At 42.9% G+C, this 19,788-nt stretch overlaps 1 protein-coding gene across 10 annotated transcripts in view; it reads right to left on the reverse strand.

Annotated features, from left to right (window-relative positions):
- Window positions 1–668: 668 nt before the first annotated feature.
- The window catches only part of CACNA1G (calcium voltage-gated channel subunit alpha1 G), a 151,148-nt gene continuing 132,028 nt past the window's right edge, over window positions 669–19,788 (reverse strand). For 9 of the 10 annotated variants that reach the window (XM_075770364.1, XM_075770363.1, XM_075770361.1 and 6 more), the window contains 3 exons: window positions 11,729–11,918; window positions 8,993–9,162; window positions 669–5,288 (listed from right to left, as the gene is read on the reverse strand). In XM_075770364.1, the coding sequence (XP_075626479.1) occupies window positions 4,434–5,288; window positions 8,993–9,162; window positions 11,729–11,918 (1,215 nt within the window). In that variant the 3' untranslated portion in view covers window positions 669–4,433. Of the gene's footprint in view, window positions 5,289–8,992; window positions 9,163–11,728; window positions 11,919–18,368; window positions 18,510–19,788 lie in introns of all 10 variants that reach the window. The other variant, XM_075770365.1, reaches the window with a different exon arrangement.

Below are 19,788 nucleotides of genomic sequence, written 5' to 3' on the forward strand. Positions count from 1 at the left end.
AGGCTTCGCGTTAGGAGCTAACTCATTCGCTAAAGACCTCTGAAGAGTCTAGGTTCAAATATTTCTGGTGGTACCTAAGCAGCATCTGCTGCTGAGCCCCAGGGCGGTACCATCGCCGCCAACACCTCCTTTACCAAGAGCTAAATGACTGCAGAAGTGATGGTGAAGGGGCTGCTGTACTTCAGGCTACAAATCCTGAAGCTGTGAATGCATGAAAAACCCCGGCATCTTCCTCTTCACAGCAACGCGTTTTCTTGGACAGATTCAACCTGCCCCTTCTCCCGACTCCTTTCTCCCCTTTGGCTGCAGCTCTCTCCGTTGCAGTCCCAGCAGCCTTCGCATGGTTAAGGACTTGCCAAGCTGCCCTTTGCCAGCGTAGTGCAATTGCAGAAGCACAGCTGATGGTCTCCTTGGTAAAACAGCACACCCTGGGTAGAGTCGCTCGCTCTCGATGTCAAACCGAATTGCTTCACAAAGGGCCGACGTGTCGCAATCTTTCTTTCAACTTCCCATCCGCTGCTGCTGTACAATACCTACTCCCAACTGTTTGCAATTAAAACATGACCAAAGATTTGATCGCTCTGAATGATACAGATTATCATCAGCAACAACAAAAAAAGGGAAGTGCACAGTTGTTTTCTTTTCAAAAGCTTTTAATAGGACACATTTGTTTTTGTCATTTGTAAAGATTTACACTCATTTTTTGTCTTTTTTCTTTTTTTAAAAAGGAACATTTTAACCCAATTTTCCCCATGAATACCACCTTTTGTTGCCCTGACCAAAAGACCTCGTTTTGGCCTATATACCTGATACAGTATAACAATATATTAACTATTAAATACAAAGTTCTATAATATATACTAGGTTGTTACGGACATTGCAATGGTACTGTGCCTACTCTAGTCACCTTGTGTAATAGTGTACATGGGTTATTATAGCCAAAGGGGCAGAAAAGGGGAGACTGGGGCATAGCCTAATTTACAATGGTAATGCATTTGTTTTCTTTTTTTTTTTCCTTTTTTTTTTTCACCTTGAACACACCTTGTGCTGAGTGCAATCCACAGAAGTCAAAAACAGTGTTTTCTTTGCCCTCCTCCAAAATATCTACAGTATAAATGGCCTGTAACCGAGCTATGAAAAGTCAGTTCTGTGTGCAAGGGGTTGCAAGAATGGAATTTACATTTTTCCAGACACGTCCGCAATCTCTTTTTCCCCGTGTGTCAGACTGGCAATAGTAGAATATCTTCCTCCCACCTGTATACAGTAAATCCACAGTAGTAAAGTGCTGGTGTGCTTTAATGAACTGGATAGCCATGCGACTATTTTACCATTGATAGGGGCTGCGTTTTGGGGGGTAGAGGTTTTATACGGGTACAGTTCTCGAACAGTAATAGCACTGCAATATCGTAGAACTTGAGCTTAGCTGCTTACTTCTAAACGCAACCTGGATGCAGGCTCTGAAACTAGGCTATACATGGTGTAATACAGTAGGTCTAGCTCCAGGTTTATGATAAGAAACTCGGTAGATAAGAGCTGCTTCTGTTCCCAAGATGCTACGCAGACTTTTAACAATTTCTCTATAGATTTCTACAAAAATATAAAAAATTCTATCAACATAACCATTCTACAGAATTCCTGTGGATTTTGTACATTTTGTTTAAAAAAAGTCAAATTCTATAAAACCCCCCCAAATGGTATTTAAAATTATCTTAAGATTATTGCACACACTGCAGTACATTTGTAATTGTTTGTCAAAAGGGCATCTAGAAAAAACTTATCTGGTTTAGAAAACAAACTATTTTACATGGATTTCTCTTCCTGAATGCATCATCACAGAGTATTTTTTTATTGGCTAGTCTTTACTGAATATTCACGTATGATGTAAACTTTTTGTTACTTCCACAAACCATGTCAGTGGGCAAAAACCCCAAGCAGTGAAATTAGAAGAGTCTTTAGGCTTTCTGTGGAGTTGAGCATTGGATTAACATCACATCACCATTTTGTGCCATGATTTCAAGCTAAAATGTTGCTTTATTTTTTTTGCCTTTTTTTTTTTTGTAAGGGAGGAACTGCATGAGTAGTATCATTCCAGCTACACAAACACGCTCCTAATCATTAAGGAACCTGGGTCAGCAATTTGAGTGGCCTAGCTCTTTTCCCAAATTATTTAGTACATGTGAAAGGCAAAGCTAAGGCTCATTACGAGCGTAAAACCAAGAAGGGATTAAGAATATTTCTCAGGCTTAATACATTGTAATTTTATTATTTCCTTAAATATGATCTGGGGGAAGAACTGATGAAAGGTTTGTTTGAAATCATTGCTTTAAACGGGCTTAACTCCGGATTTGGACTGGCATATCAAAGACAGCGGTCTCCATACGGGCCCGTGTTGAAGAGGGGAAAAATGTCCCAGCCAAGAATTAATCTAACTGCAGTAAATAGTACAGAATGTTAATCCTCCTACTTCAAATACACTGATTGCCTGACTTCCTGCTGAAAGCCCTTACATTTCTCCAGGACATGTAAATCAATAGGGATCGTTTCTGGAGTAAATGTCCTCAAGTGAAAATAAAGGAGCTTAAGACCTCACATGGGCTGTTCGGTATAAACAGCATCGTCTTGTATGTATACTTGAAGCTAACGCAGATACACGTAGTCGTAACAGTCTAATCTCCGAATGGATAAAAGGCTGTACATCAACACGTTGTAGTGATTTGAAAAGATCAGTAGTTCTCAAAAAGTTACAAACTCCCGACTGACAGAATTAGCACAAATCCTCCTCTTGCTCGTGCTGGTTTAAAGACACGATCCAGCAAAGCCTTATCCATGTATGCAGTTTTAAACCTGTGACTATTCACACGCTTCAAAACCGTGCCTGCAGAGTCTCATTTAGCCTGCATCTCAATGGGATTTCACGGAAGCTGAGGGAAGTTAATGTCTGGTTTCCAACAGTCCTGTGAAGAGCAGGAGGTGTTGAACCGGACCAACCTTTCCTGATTTTTCAGGCTGTGCCTCTGCTTTTTGCAGAGGGCGCTAGCACAGAAGTAAACAGTTAATTTCTGAGATGACTGACATTAAGGACATGTTACAAAGTAAGGACATGAATTCCATTTTTATCTACTTTTTATCATGATGTTGCTGCTTAAGGCTTTTGATAGATTGGAAATAAAATTACAGTCAGGGTCATGTGAATTAACTCCAGCAGTGACAGCAAAAAACCTGACTTTCTAACTGGAACATCAACAGACTTTTCAGTATCTACAGACTTTCTTACATATATTCTGTAAAATAACTTGCAGTAGGCCTTGATTCTGTCAAACACATAAGCATATGATTTTAATTTTCAAGAATTACTTAAATACGACGCACCTCAAAGCAGTTTAAGCAAGAGCTTAACTTTAAACACGTGCTTAAGCCCACTGCTGTGTCATGTCTGCACTGAATTCACCCACTGCAAATCTGAAACGTGGCCTTGCTCATCTTTTCGCACGGTGCAGAAAGGAGCGGCTCCACTGCAAACAGCGGTTTTACAGAGGTGTAAAACTCAGCAAAAGAAACAGTCTGTCTCAGAGAACACTGGAAAAACATCTCAGAAGTGACCACAGGCTTTTCTTGCCTCAGTTTCCTAGGCACATACGAAAATTAGCCATTGACATGATTTTGTGAGTCACCAGTGGGTGATCTACAGTACCCTTTCATAATTCAGTATTGTGTGCAGCTACTTGGCTCTGCATTCACCATCCCCAGACATCTATCAGCACGTTGTACCTTCCTGGGTTTGTGCACCTGCTTTCACTCTGGATGTTGATTTTATGCAAGGTTGGAATATTATTTTGTTAAAAAACTGCCACTGCATTTCTATACTACCCAAACAATCTTTTTTCCCAGAATATCATTGAAGTCCAAGGGGAAAAATAAATTACATTAAATAATCCTTATTTACTGCTGACTGTGGGATACGTTTCCTCTGTAATGCACTAATTGGCTACATTTTGTGCTTTGCAAAACAAAATGAAACCCAAACAAAACAAAACAAAAAAGAGAAGGGATTAAATATATATTTTTAGGTTAAAATATTCATAAAAACCAACTTCATCTCAGAAATATTCTGAGATACATAAAATAGAAGAAAATTAAACGAGTCTTTAGTCACAAAATGTACTACATCCCGCAATACTAGATTCAATTAATTTAATAAAATATAATATACATATAGATTCTGCACATTGTATTGCTTTTACCTAAGCAGAACATATGCTTAAGTAAGCGTGATATAGGTTAACCACTCTTTTAACCAGCTGGTTCTTTAATCTTTCTTTGGAAATTTTTTTACCCAGTGCCATTTTGGAATACAGAGTTTTAAAATTTTTTTTTTCTTTTTTTTTTCTATTACATGAAAGGAAGAAAACATTTGGCACCAACAGAAAAGTAACTCAGGGGTCCATTTCCGTTTGATCAAAGGAAAAGCTAGGAAGTGTCAACAAGTCTTTCTTTGGGGTAGGAGATGTTGACATACTGTCTGGAAGCAACGAATCCCCTATATCCATCGAATCCTTGGACTCACAAGATGGAGCACGCCGTCTCAAGCAAATGTCTCCACTGGCAGGTGAGATGCTGTGAGGTCCTCTAGGTAGCAAACTCTGTCCATCGGGTGGATCTATAGATATACATGGAGGGCTCAGTTTTTTCTTCTGCCGTGTTCCTTGCAAGCCTTCCATTTCACTTACCACCTGACTTATGAAGCCAGAAGAGCTAGATGTGGAATGGTGCTGAGGGCTGTTTTCCATCGAACAAATTTCTATCGAATGTCTCCTTTGATCATCTAACCAAGAGGGTGGTTTTTTTAGAAGACCCTGGGTGTCTACACTGTGGTATTTCTTCAGGTCCTTCAGTGTAACATTGCCGGTATTGCCTATGTTCCTCTTAGGAGAGAGAGGCTGAACCTCTGAACAGGCACTCGAGGCTGTACAAGTTTCTGAAGTGAAAGGCTCCGAGGAGCTGTTTATTTCAGATACTTCTTGGTCCATTGAATCTCCAGGTGTCTCCTGATACGAGTCTGCACAAGCACACGATGCTGGTGCCTGCTTTGAAATATTATACTGATTGTGGGAATGCTGCTGCGTATGAACGCTCGCCCGGCTCCATGCAGCCAACTCCTGCACTTCTGAGGGCGTCAGAGCCATTGATGACTCCTCCTTGGGCACAGCAGGGACATTTGGGTCAGAGAGTTCACTCACCTCGGTGTGGAGATTCTCCTTGCTATCCAAAGAGTCGTTCCTTATAGCCATCTGTATCGGAGTGCAAAGGGATCAGGGAGGAGGGGATTTGCCAGATGAGAGAGACAGACCAAACAAAGGTTAGTACAAGCAAGGCACAACATTTACAGGGCGCTCAACTCTGCTGAGATACCTCAGCACAGACCTACTGTCTCCTGTAACTCGACCTGCGCCGTGGGTTTAATTCCCATGCTTCAGTGATCTGTGGGTTTGTCCCTGTGTAAGTGACAGCAGAATTTGGCCCATCATTCTTCATAAATAGTTGACCTTTAGCTTTCTCCTCTAAGGACGGAGGGCTGCAAAACCAGAATGCCTCCACCCAAACTTAGACATATTCATGTTATGCAAAGGATGAGGGTCTACAGCAAACCCCTTTATAATTTTAGCAGTCCAGGCACGAGTGGAAGAGGGAAGATGTGTAAGTGAGCCTGTGTATTCCCTTCTCTAGCTCAGGTGATGCTGAGGGCATGGAGCAGGATCCCCAGAGCCAGCGACGCCAGAGCCCCCATGCTCTGCACCAGCAGCCTGACCCTGGCTTTGGTGCCCAGGCTGGAACCACGACTCTGCACCATCTTATGGCAGAGGAGCTGGAAAAGCTGGAGTCCAAGGCTGGACTAATAATAATAAGTAATTATTTCAACTTATTCTGACGCTTGAGTTCAGGCTTCCTAAGGCACATTTTGCCTTGGCTGTCTGGAGCCATATGCAGCATCAGTGCCTGCTGGCAGAGAGAACCATGTTTTGAAGGCTTTGTCTTTTCACTGCACTGCATCCCTTGTCAAAAGGGTTTATAAATCAGCCACATTAACTGGCCCTTAAAGGCAGAGTCTCAGTTTGAGAAGACTCTTAAATGATCTTGAAGATTAAAAACTTCACAGAGAAATTTGGAGGAAATGTGTACAGCTGGTCTCAGTCCTTTAGAGAAGTGTAAGGAGATGAAATTCCTCACACTAAGGAATGCTTTTGTGACGAATCGCCCCAAAATGATCTTAGAATTTATATAAAAATTGTCCCACAAGGATCATTTCAGCCAAATGATCTCTATTTAGGCAAAGCTCTCATCAGCTGCAGTATGCACATGTGTGCACGCAGAAACACAAGAGTCTATTGCTACATCTGCACATTGGGCTCCCTTTTGTCGTCTGCAAGAGTTGAGAGAATATTTAATAAGGCAAACGACTTTGTCCAATGCTGGTGAATCCTTTCTAGTTAAAATTTTACAGCATAATACCGGCAACTAACCACAGTCAAGAGTGGACCTAATTCTGGTCTCCTCAATGCCAATAGTTTTAGTGAGTGTTTGGGAGAAGAGATCATGTTCATATCCTAAGAAGACACACAGAGACCACAAAAACGTAGAATACAGAAGCAAAAAGTAATTACTGTCATTAGTTTTGCTTGTACACCAACCTGTGTTGCACACAACGACAGTATTAGTCACCACCAGCTCTTTCTTTCCCTATGATACAGGCATCTTTGGTAGTTGGTAGTAGTAACTGTTTGTACAAACGTTTTACTGGTTTGTTTCAAAATAAAAGAACCCTCTGCCATCCCATTGGGGTGTACACCTGTAGTAGCCACAGCTTGGCGTGGGCTACACCTTGGATACACAGTCCTGGAGCCAGAAAATCAATACAGTTTTAATTTCAGGTAGAATTCCCCTGGAGAAAAGCTTTTGCGCAATACACTGCCAAGGAGCCTATTCCTCAGCAGGGAATGTTCTCTCAAAGCATCCGATCCACTCATCTTCATCTGCGAGTGCATCGCTAATTGTCAAACTTTCCGGAGTCTAAACTGCACGTTACTGTAGGGACTGTGTCCACTCTCCAGCACTCTGGAGGGAAAAGGAGGTTAAACACACAGGTTTTAATGATGGAGGAAAGTGCACGGACCAGGTATGTGGTGGACAAGATTTATCTATGCACAGATTTTGGACAGGAGAAGGGGCAAGGGGGAAGGGAAAGGAAAGAAAGGAAAGAAAGAAAAGAAAACAAATCAGAATTACATGCAATATATGCAACAATAAGGAAAAATGGGTAGTGCAAACCAAAACGCTTTGCTAGTTTGGGCTATTGTGATGTGCTAGTAACAAATTAGTGGTGGCAATAAAAGGAGCCAAGCAGAGAATACTTGAGCAAGCAGAAGTGCGGGGAGGTGTAAAGGGAATTTTGCTTCTTGAAGGACCAAGTCTCACAGTGTCTGGCTATCTAGATTGCAATTAACAGTACCAGCAATGCTGCTGGACCAGGACCAACCTCGCTGCTCCCATTAGCCACGTTGGGAGCTGCTTGCTCCTCGGGAGCGTGCCCAAGGCAACACCTCACCAACCTTCAGAGGGATCTGTCCGGCCCATGGGCCCTATCTGCTCACTGTCCCAAAGCTTTTCTCTTTCTGAAATGTCCCTCCAAGAGCATGCTCATGTCACCGCGTGAGCAGAGAGGGGAGGGAGGGGGATAAATTAACTTAAATATATGAAAAGGTTTAGAAAAAGAAGCCTTTAAAGATATGAACAAAATTAGGCTGAGGAAGATGGCTAACATGGTAATTTATTCTAGATAGATCAGTTCAAAAGGATGGGTCTGTTATTCATTAGAAAGCAAGAGAGAGTGGTTATGAACTGGAATCATGACATCAATTAGTTTCCCCATTAGCAGTGATTGGGGTAGCTGGCCAGCCCTGTGCAAACGAATACATGCTAGGAATTTCTTATGTCAATTTAGTATTACAGACTAATGTAATTGTTAACCTTGGTACTTCACATTCATTTTTACAGCTTAATGAATCAACTGTCTAATTTGTCAATGTTGATTAAAAGATTAAAGAAATTGGAATATTTTCATGCAGGAAAGAAATTGCTTTTGAAAAAATAGAACTGATCTATTTTGTGTATATAAAATCAGGCATGAAACTACTGAAGAAAGCAGAGTTTGGGAATCAGACATGCCTCTGGTCCTGGTCCAGCTGCACAATGAAATATGCTTAAAAATGTGAGAGTGAAGCACAAGTTTAAGGATTTTATTAAAAAAGATAAATTTAAACTTATGCTTCCAATCAACCAGACTGGAATCTTTGATTAGATCTCTCAGATCTTTGGTTGAATCAGGACTTAAATCAATGCCAGGCAAAAATCAGAGATAAAAACAGTTGCAAAATAAAATGCATTCTGTTTTGCATATACTTTTCAAAAGCACATAGGAGATTCAAAAGGATTTTAATTTTCAATTCTCACTGTAAAAACAGTATGCTTTCCATGATGGTTTTGCATATGCGATATCCAGCTTCCTTTAAACAGTTTTCCCCTTTCGAGAAACCAGAGGAGCCAGAGGAAGGGTGGCCTGGGATGGAGTCTGCAGTCCCTGTGTCCTTTCAAGCACTGAGAAAATCACAGCAGTTAAGAATTAGTTCCTTAACCCCAACGAGCCCCTGGGGAGCATTTGGCTGCATTTATGAAGAGGACTGAAAAAAAAATAAAGTGCTAACAATGTGGAGAACATTTAGGCGTGCTGCCAGAGGAGATGATACTCATCACGCACATTCTTTGGAGACTCCTGGATGGCTTTCAGATCAAAATCCAGCAACCTTTTTGTTTTTTCTGTTGGAGAATTACAGTTCTCCGGAGGTTTCTCTGCGAATCCCTCCTTGAATTTAAAGCACAGTTAACCTGGAAACACGACAATACAAAACCTCAGCAGGTTCACGATTCTAAGTCTGCTTACCTGTCTGCGGAGCAGCCTTTCAGCAGAAGGAGAGTGCACCTGCTGGGAAACCTGGGATTTGCTCTCCCTCACCAAATGGTCACGAGCTCTTATGTGGTGAAAATGGTCTTTTGGAATTTGCAGGAGAGCGCTGGTGTCCGCCGGCTGCGATTGCACCGATGCCTTTGAACCTGGCAAGAGGGAGAAGAGACAGAAACGTGACGTGTTCATCTAGGGATTGTGTCCCATCTCAGTGACCTTTCAGAGAAAACTGCTCCATTGCACCTTGGAACAGACAGGCACGACAAAACCACTGAATTCAGCAACTGGCTCTCCATGGTTAGGAAAAAACTCCCACCTAGTAATAAATTATTCCAAAATTGTCTATTATTTCATTTTTCTTGGCATTTTCCCCTGATACAACTGGGACTAGCTCCTGTTAAGAACAGGAGATTATGAAGTAGAAGTTCATCCGGACTGGCAGTTTCTACATCCCTGCTTTAGCGCCAACAACTTTGCAGGCAACCACACATCTTCGCACCGCAAGGATCTGACTTTTAAAGACTCTACAGAATGATGTCTCCACACCTGAGCGTATGCGGAGACCGACTGCTGGGATCTCAAAACCAGCGCGTACACTGGAAATGAAGCAAAAAGGAACGGCACCTGGCAGCTTTCAAGGCCAGTTTTACAAAGCATCCCCGGAGAAGGAAATACATACTCTCCAGCTTCTTTCTGACCCTTTGTGGTTGCTGGCTACTTCTTCTAAAAGGTTTGAAACTCTGCATGCTCCCCACCCCCCCCAGGCTCAACATTTTTCAAAACAATTCATTTAACCTGGACCGCATCCCAGAGAATCTCATTTGTCCTGGAATCTTTCCCAGAACAACAGCCCCATTACGAAGGAGTATTCAAACAAATACCTCCTGCAAGTGCCAGTGTTTCTGACAACAAAACCTTTCTCAGCTTGAAATATTATGGCTTAGTTGTGGTGATTTATTAGAGGCGCCTGGCACCTTTTGCTATCTTCACAGCACTTTATAATATTACAAACTGTAAACAGGTAGGGGTGACTTCCCCCACCCTGAAAAGCGGTGACATTGTAGGTGGAACAGGACAACGATGCATACGCCAAGATTTGGGCACCTTACCCACCTCCGAGCACTTTGGCTGGCTTAAGACGATTGGAATTTCACCAGCAGGAGAAAAATACAAAAGGTTTAATTGCTTAATGTGGTTATGAATAAGACATCAGCTTTACCTTTCCAAAATACTTCTCCTATGTCTCAGCGGAACAGTTTTTCCTGTGGATTTACAAGGGTGCAATGCCCGCCCCCCCGCCGAGCCAGGGCTGTTCAGTTCTCCCAGCTGGGAACCGGGAATTGCAATCTTGAAGAAAGAACAACTCAGAAATTACCCACTTTTTGTTCAAGTTGATGTAGTTTTTGTTCAAGACAGGACAAACAAATTTGAATTAATGGTAAAAAAATGAAGCACTGGAAACTCCCTCTGTAGCAAACAGGGCCCTTTTGGACGGTCAGGGATTATAACTCCAAGGAATTTCTTGGGTGTTGCAGAGAGCCATAAATTCTGGCTCCACTGGAGGAAATGGGAGTTTTACTATTGACTTCAGTGGGATTTGACCAGGATTTTAGCTGCACCTTTTGCGTTATGTACAAACAGGTTCTTCAAAGACAGCTCTTGACCTTGAAAATTCCATATTATGGCAGTGATTTCTCCCAACTCCAGATTCATCTTCCTCTGTTGTGTCCGCATTTTTCTTCTGCTGTTCAACAGTCGCTATTCATCCAAATTCTTATTACTATGCAAATTTCAACATCTTATTTCTAATCTGTTCAAATCTCCTACCATTCTGAACAGCGCTGAAATTATGTTCTGCTTAGAGGCTTTCAAATGACAATGCTTGTAAAAACTTCTCCGTCTTATCTGTGACAAATGTCTAAAATGATGGCACGTACAGAAGAATTAGAGACAGCTACGTTCACTTACCAGCAGAAGGTAACCCCTAGCAGACAGCGCAAATGAAATCACATTGATAAGCACCGGGAGGCAGCTGCAAGTACAGGTACAGAGGTGCAGGTAGAGAGAGAGCCCTTGGTATCTGCAACATGCCGTATCTAAGAATATCTCTGAATTTAGCTCTAAGGCGTATATCCCAACCATGCACACTGGGAAGGACAATTCTACACTCTCTCATTTTTCCATTCATCTCACACTGAGATCTCTCTCAATTCAGCACATTTATGTTCAGTTTACAGGCATTTAGAGACACCATTTTCCCTTCTTTCACAGATGTTCCCATATAGAGCTTCCAAAACCTGCTAGAATAGGTACTGCTGCAAAAAAAACAGACAGAAGGAAATATTTTTCTGCTGGGATTTTTGCTCCGGGGCCATAGCTAGCTCAGGTGAGATGGATGGAGCCCAGGCTGTATGGACTGTAACCCTTGGGGAACCAGGTGGAGGGACAATCAGCGTTGAGCCAGGCCAACTGCTCACTGTCACGTTGCCAAAAAGCTCAGAGGAAAGGAGTTCTCTTTAACAGCCTGGACTTTGCAAGTTGTGGAGGGTCTTTGCAAGTTGTAGAGGGACTTTGCAAAGCCATTCCACAGGTCTGGACATCAACGCCTCACTGGAAACCCATGGCAATTTGCTGCCTCCTACTGACTAGCTTGGGAAATCCAAAATATTACTATATTGGAAAATCCTGCTCTTGTCCCAGCTGACAGATGTGTACCTGACTGGGACTTGTGATGTGCCGGATTCCTCTCACCCAGGGAGGCAGGGCAGGGGCCGGAGTACGGCGGCTGGAACATGTAGCTGTCATTTGGCAAAGAGTGGGTGCGTCCCACCGAAGGCTTTCTCACGCTCAGCAAGTCCTTGCTGGGAGACAGGGTCAGCGTGTCATCTTTGGAGCGGAGATCAGCCTACGGGGCAAAAAACCCAGTGAGGAAAGAAGACTTCACGGGGTGGGAAGAGGAGAAGTGCCCAGAAACGCTAGCGACAGCCATTGCAATCAGTATGGCACGATGGGCATGCACATCGTCAGTATGTACAAGTTGCACAAATGGATCTACCAGGAAGCTATATCCCCCTTGTTTTGTATTGTCAATAAATTGTCACACGGCATGAACCACAGAAACAGAGGAAGCAACGCTGTAGTAATAAACCATGACTATTTCAGGGATATGCAAAGAAGGCATCATGCCTCAAGGCCAGCAAAGGTCACATGCTTTGCATAACTTTGATCCTCCACAGTAACAGTAAAGCTCTCTCTATGTGCCCTCATCAGCAAGTCAGGCTTTTGCAAAGGTGAGTAGTTTCCTCTTCTAGCAATAAAAAAAAAAAACAAAACCCCAAATACAAAAACTAGTTTACAGAAAATATTCTATATTCTGGCTCCCAGCACAATTTTATTGGTTTTTCTTCTCACATAATGAATAACTAAACCCATTTTATTGAAAGGGATATCTAAACCTACTGCTTCAGGGTTAAAGCCATTCTCTAATTAGAAGGGATCTAATGCAAGAGAGTGTTATTGTATACATGTTGACTGTGGAGTTTTTACAGCCAAAGAGTCTCTTGGAATAGGCAGCGCCAGAGGCAATATAGAATGAGGTGGATTCAGGTCTGATTTCATAAGGAAATATCTCCATCCCAGAAATGTTCTTGGGTGTTATTGTGTTGGACTGTATTAGCAAAAATGGAAGCAAAGTCAACTTCCCTGGATTTTTCTAATAAAAGAATTATTTCATCTTTAAAAGGTCTCCATTGAATAAGATGTCACAGAAATAAGATGTGACACTGTAGTTCGATACAGTATATTGCTGATCATTTTTGAAAAACTTTAAATCTTATTTTCTGACAAATCTTCCCTTCACTCAGTGCATTACAAGTTTTCTGAAATCAACACTGAGATTTTTTTTCCCCAATTTTATCCTTCAGTCACAAACCCAAAATTTCACTATGGCATTTCATTTGCACAAGAAACATGATGAGATTAAAAGGAATTTACAAAAAGGAAAAAAAAGGAGGAAAAAAAGAAGAGAGAAAAAAAAAAAGGAAGACCACTGTTGTAAATTTAATGAAGGAAATGGATCTGCACTGTCATGCAGCATTCGTTTCAGTCCTCAAGAACCTCCCGATTTGGATATAGCCTGGGTATAGCCTAGATAAGAGAGACAGCAGCCTGCGGATATAGCTCAGGGAAGGAGAGCGAAACCTGTGCTGCTAAAGCTGAGCCTGGGGTTTTGGGAACCTCTCTGGTCCTCCCTGCCTTCCCCTTCCGAGCAGCAGGTTTATGCTATTTAGCTTAAAGCATACGAGATGGCCTGAAACCTGAGATTTCAAATTCAAAACCCTTTGGATCCGAACACGAGAATTTGGATTTGAGATCCTATCCAAACCCAACCTTTACTGAATCTTTAGGTTCATTGACAGGCTCCAATACCACAGCGGATTTGTTTCCACTTTCATCTCAGGGGAAATCTCATGAGGGAACTTCATGAAAACCATTTAAAATGGCTGGAGAATGATCTTCCGAGTCCAGCTCGCAAACAGAGCAGCAGGAGCACATGACTTTTTTGGTTCACTGGTAGTTTTGAAAAACGTTGTTTTGGCTTGACTGAAAATCAAAACTGAGTTTTCCGTGAACAAAAAAAAAAAACAAAACCAAAACCAAAAAACCCAACCCAAATCTATTTTGAGTCAAACAAAACATTCTGTGATATTTTTCAACTAAAACTGTGTCTAAATGAAGTATAAAAATATTGCATTCAGAAAACACTTCAGTGAAAGCTTGCAGTTTTTCAGGAGTTTGGGAAACTGTTTTGACCAAAACACTTTGTTGCTATTGACACAAATTCACAAAATGCTTTGTTCAACCTGGGTTTGCTTTTTTTTTTTTTTGAGGAAAAACATCTCTCTTGGCTATACCTCTGAGACTTTGCTACGCTGTCAAAGAGGTTTGTCTAATCTAATTCAAACCCAAAAGGGCTCTCTCTTCAGTCCAGCTCTCCAGACTAACTAATTTTGAAACAAAATGTCCCATACAAAACGTTAAACGTAGTTTACAAAATCTTTTGCATGCGATGCCATGAAGCATGATGGGAAATATTGTCACGGTTTAAGAGGTGTTTCCCAAATAAGTGCTAATTAGGATGACAATCGACTAGAATGGCAGAAAATTTATCAACAACACAAACATCCAAACGCAGGTACATGAACAACAACAAAGAAAATAAGAATGATCCAAAAAATGTTGGAAAAGGAGTTATGTCTGTTGTACAGCAGAAAAAAAGCACTTGACCGCTACACAGCTAAAAATGTCTAATGTTTCAAAGAGGAGATGGTTAAGGCAGGGTTCAAAATACTGGCTATTTCATTCAAAAAGACACAAAATAGTCCAAACTTTTTTTTTTTTTTAATTTCAGCAGGATGACTGCTAGTAAGAATTCACAAAACAAGCAGCATCTCAGAGAGAGATCCCCATCTGATATTTGTAAAATAAACAGTCTGGCACCAATCATGCAAAAAGCCTTGTGGTGCCTGTGTTCATAAAGACAAAAATCCATTACAAACCAAAGGGTTGTAGATGACCCCTCAGCAGAGGATACATGAGTCATTACCTCACGGGCGTCTCTTCCACACAGCATCACTGATTTGTTTCAGATGGGGAGGAAATTTCAACCTTGACGCTTTCCAAAGCTGCTTTTTTTTTTTTTTCCTCTTTATTTTACTTGTAGAAAACACATTGTTTTTACACAAGACGCCAAAGGAAAAATAGAAATAAATACTTGTTCCTCGCAAGGAGCCAAGTTTGTGGACAAGAACGGTAAAACCCAGGACCTAATGGCATTAAGGACATCGTCCTGTTCGGGGGAAAGGTTGGTGCTGTTTGGAAATGGGCTTGAAGTGCAAATGCCATTAGGCAGGCGTAGAGCGGTGGAAGCAGTATTTCGAACCCTGTAAACATCAGACTATACAGCGACCAGTGTATGTACATTGCTTTCCAGAGCATTAAGTAAGTGTGTGTTAGTATCATCAGGAAAAGAGTCATCCGTCAGAGCTAAGGACCAGGACTTTTCAGAGAGAATATCTGACGTCAGAGACAGAGCCTCCATCTCAGCTAGAGGGATCTAAAGGGAGAGATGATTAAGCATAAGAAACCAGGACACAAATCTTTTGGAAAAGAAAAAAAAAAAAAAAAGTATCATAATCTAAATACTTCTAGACACTAAAGCAATATCCCTGCAGTGGGAGAAGCTACATCATGCACATTGTTATCGGGGACAGAACATTAAAGAAATGAAATATAACAAAGAAATGAAAAAAAAAAAAAGAGCAGGACATTCATACTTAAATGCTTACCAATGATCTGGGAGGGAGTTTAAAACCATACACTAATGCTAGCATTGTATTTTGCTGTTCTCCTGTCTAGATGAAGAAGCAAAAGTAACATTATTTTCATATTAGAGATATTTATCCTCTTGGCTGTGATCAAATATAAGAGGCTTCAGAATCTTCCAATTTCTCTGCAGCTGTTCCTACCCAATAACCACGCCATTCTTGTGGCCTCTAAGCTAATCTGGTCGAGTCTGCAGAGATTCCCCAACACCAAAATAATTTTGCAGGCAGGGTACGGAGCGTGCCTTTCCCTGCGCTCCGGGGAGGGTACGGGGACCTCTCCCTCCCCAAGAGGCAGGTGGGACTCTAATTAACTTCCCAATGGCTAAACGGCGACAGGGAGAAACTTAAGGCTTGATTTCGGTCAGCGAATGCCTTCCTGGTGCCTTCGGCGGGTTTTGCCCTGCTAAAGAGCCTCCCGTGCCTGGGGAGGCACCAATAACTGTCCTAGCAGAAGAACGCCCGTGTCTCCCGGCCCCGACAGCCGCCGCTGGCTCCCAGCAAACCCGAGCTGGGAACGGGTGCTGCGCTGCCGCACCGATGCTGTACCGATGCGCTTTGCACAAGCACATCCCTGCTGAAGGCATTCAAATAACTGATAAAAATCTTTTATCAAAATATTGGTGAAGCGCTCTCTCTAGACACAAAGCTCTTTTTATAAGTAATGCGAAACGTCACTCCAGGTTTTGGAGAGAAAGGGGGAAGGAGGGGAGTGCAGCATCTCCCCCAGAGCAGCATCCCTGCTGCCAGGCAAGGAGGGATGTTTGCCCTGAAGCGCAGGCTCAGCCCTACCCAAATTCCCATCCCGGGAACGCGTCTGAGGCTGGTGCCCACGGCGCTGGGGAGAGCTCTTCGTCGGGTGACCTGCAGACCTGGCTCACGCTTGCAGGAGCCTCCTGGTCTGGACAAGTCCCAGGTGCTTCCTTTTCATTTCTCACTGTGCATTTTTTTTTTTTTCCTATCCTCTAGGCTTGAAAAGTCTTTCAACAGCAATATATCTTCCAAGAGAAACCACAGAGGCCCAGATCTGTTGCATAAGCTGTCAAAGGGCTGGATTTTCTCACTCTTAGAAATGGCATCAGTGGGGTGAAATAAACCCAGTGATGAGTGAACCTCGAGAGGCTCAAAACTTCAGCTGAGATAAGGAAGAGGGTCAGGCTCCTCTCATCTAACCACGGGCTTGATATCTCCTCTAACACAGTCATCCGCTGGCAACGGATGAGACACGCTTTGGAGGAGCTCCTGATTTCATACGAGGCTCCCCAAAAAAAGCATCACTGCAAGGGCTGCCAGCAGAAGGACTGTGATCCCTGACGGGGACCCACCGACGGGGACCCACCGACGGGGACCCACCGACGGGGACCCACCGACGGGGACCCACCGACGGGGACCCACCGACGGGGACCCACGCGTGCAGCGAGAGGCTGTGCTAGAGCGTGGTGGACACCAGCAGCTCCTGCCTGATGGAGCTGCTCTGCTGGGAGCTGCTATTAATCAGGTTGCTTTCAGCAAGTCCCAGCGCTGCTCTAAATTCCTGACTTGCCTGAGAACATGACAAATGGTGTGAACAGAAAAGCCAAAATGTAAACAAAACATCACACCCCCCTTCAGCCCCCCCTCTCCCAAAATTGAGTTTGAAGCCGTCAAAACATTTTGTTGGAAATGTTCAACTGATTTATACGCGTTTTAATTGGGGGGGGGAAATAAAATAGTGTAAATTTTAAAAGAAAAAGCCATTGCAAACTGGAATGCTATATTTTTTCATTATAAAAATGTCAAAACAAATTTTTTTTTTTTTTTTTGCTGCAGCAGCACTTTCTGGTGAAAAATGTTGTGACAAAAAATTTCCAACCCGCTCTTGCTGAGTTTCATACTGACCCCTCTGCCTTCCCCGCCAAAGCTACCGTCTCTATTCCTCCCGCAATTCTTAGAGGCAACCACTTCCTATAGCTTAATAGACCTCAATCTGGAAAGCGATACGCAGCAATCAGAGGGAGACATGTCATCCCGCTATATAAAGATCTGCAGTAGGATTTCATTTTACCTAAGCTTGTTCCTTTCCTCTAATGAACCACCGAGTTGGATAATTTAGAGTGTCAGTGAGCTCATAAATAAGCACACTGATTTAACAAGAAAACTTCTGCTATTTTTAGCCAGAAAGGGGGGAAAAAATAGATCAAGAAATATGGAATTTGCTCTATTCCAACTGCAGGAAAAAATAGGTATGCTTGAATTATTATTATGGCCACTGCTGTGATTTAGGGAAAACATTTGCTCTAAAGAATAACACACTTGAGAAAGTAGGTATTTTAATTCTAAGAAGTAAATGAACTAATTTTAAACAAGTATTACAGCCCTAGTTCGAGAAAGCACTGGAGTACAGATTACTTAAGTACATCATTAAGGGCTGCCTCGCCTTCCAAATTCAGTTTAGATCAGAGACGAGGATCTCGTTTACAATGACCCACTTGCAAGAAGCCTCTTTAGGAAAATAATTTGAAACTGGATTTTCATGCAGTCTAAGTAGGCACAAGATGTAGAGACCGTTTTCTGATCCCCACCAGCTCAGGCTCTGCTCTGGGAACACCTCATACCGTACTCCAGGCTCTGCAGACGTGTCCTCACATTGCTACGGAGCCCCGGCTAGGAGCAAGAACCCAAACACAAGAACCCCACTGAAGGATGGAGCCGGGATTTTGCACATTTTCCCTACCACGCTCGTGAACAGTAAATCCCAATGAAAAACTTCTTAATGTGTTGAAGAGGGAAACTCAGAGCCTGCACTTTTCCTCTTGCATTGATACACAACATCATAAACCGAGATATTATCTCAACTCCCACAGAAAAAGCCAAAATGACTTATGCCTCAAAATCCCTGTGACTACATTACATAAAGAACTTTAACTCGCTATTAAAGGTCTCAGTCAAATCAAGTTTGGATGGAGACTTTGCAGGAAATTAGGAATATTAACCTGGTTCTCAGAGTTGTAATATTCGGGAGCTGGGAGGGCATAATGATGGCACACAGAGCCTGACAGGTTGTCCATCAGCTTCAGCTCTCCTTCCAGAGATTCCTGGATCAGCAGTGATATGGTATCAAACAAGTGCCTTTCCTAGGAGGGGTGGTGTATAGCATGCAGAAAGATAGAGCGAGCCAAAAACAGAGAGGAAAAAAGCGAGGGACAGAGACAGAGAGAAAAAAAGATGGTGTGTAAAACCCAACAAACAAAAGGGGGAAAAAACCAGAATAAAAAGGTGGGGGGGAAGACAGAAACGTTCAGGGAGAAGAGCAGTAATAGAAACAACGGGACAGGAGAGGTGAGGCGGGAGAGGAGAGAGAACAGTGCAGTAATATCACGGTGAGCAGTGACAGCTTTCTCAGACATTCCTAGAGACGGGGCCGACGCTGGCTGCCCCAGGACCGCGGCGGCTCCCGCTCAGGGCCCTCCTCGGGGACAATTCTCGCTCTCAGCATCACGGCTGGTTACTTTTGGGATCTGAGTGGTCTAATGGTCAACAGCAGCATCTTGATACTTGGTGCTGTGAACTTCTACAGGACACCACCGCTCTAAGGCTTCTATACCTGCTGTCCACAATTCTGAGCAGGAAGACCTAATATTTGACACCTAAATCCATATCCAGGGTACACATAAATTAAAATAACCTGACTTGCAGAGAAGCTGAGCATCTTGTCCATGAAAGCTGCAGATGCCCAGGACGGACACACGTCAGGTCACTAATTCATGTGCCAGACATGGGTTGAGGTGCGTCAGTTGTCCTGGCCAACTTCAAACCAGCTGGCCACAGCACAGACAACGGGAGGTTATACAGAGCAGGGTCTGGCTTTCGCAGGCAGCATGGGAGCGATTTCAGGATTGCACCTTTCACGTAGGGAATGCCTACTACGTACAATGAAATGAGGACCGTCATTACAGTCAAACAGCACACAGTGCAAAAATCCTGGGGCAAAGGCAAGCAAAAGAGCATGCTGACCACATGTCCTTGCAGGGTCGTGTCCTGGGAATTGTATTCCTCTGCTATCGTGCTCAAGCGTCAGATTTTTCCTGAAGATTTTGGCTGGGAGAATAAACAGTCGGAATAAAATCTCCCAGAGGTTTTTGAGGCCTCTGTTTGAGTGAAAGAGCAAGAAACACACTCTGGAGATTATAATTAGAATAAGCCCTTTCCCAAGCCACCTTCAGAGAGGACAGGTTTAAGAGATTGAAGAGCTGTGGGACTCCTTCTCACTGATTCGTCTTGCAATTTCTTTTTTTTTTCCAGCGTGAGGACGGATGCAGGACAACAGCGCTGAGCACAGTTTGCCAGTACTCTGCTTAACATGTACAACAACAGTTGGGACATGTTGTTTCTTCCTAGATGACATAATGAGTC

This window comes from Balearica regulorum, chromosome 18 (genome assembly GCF_011004875.1).
Source record: "Balearica regulorum gibbericeps isolate bBalReg1 chromosome 18, bBalReg1.pri, whole genome shotgun sequence".
Lineage (NCBI taxonomy): Eukaryota > Metazoa > Chordata > Aves > Gruiformes > Gruidae > Balearica > Balearica regulorum.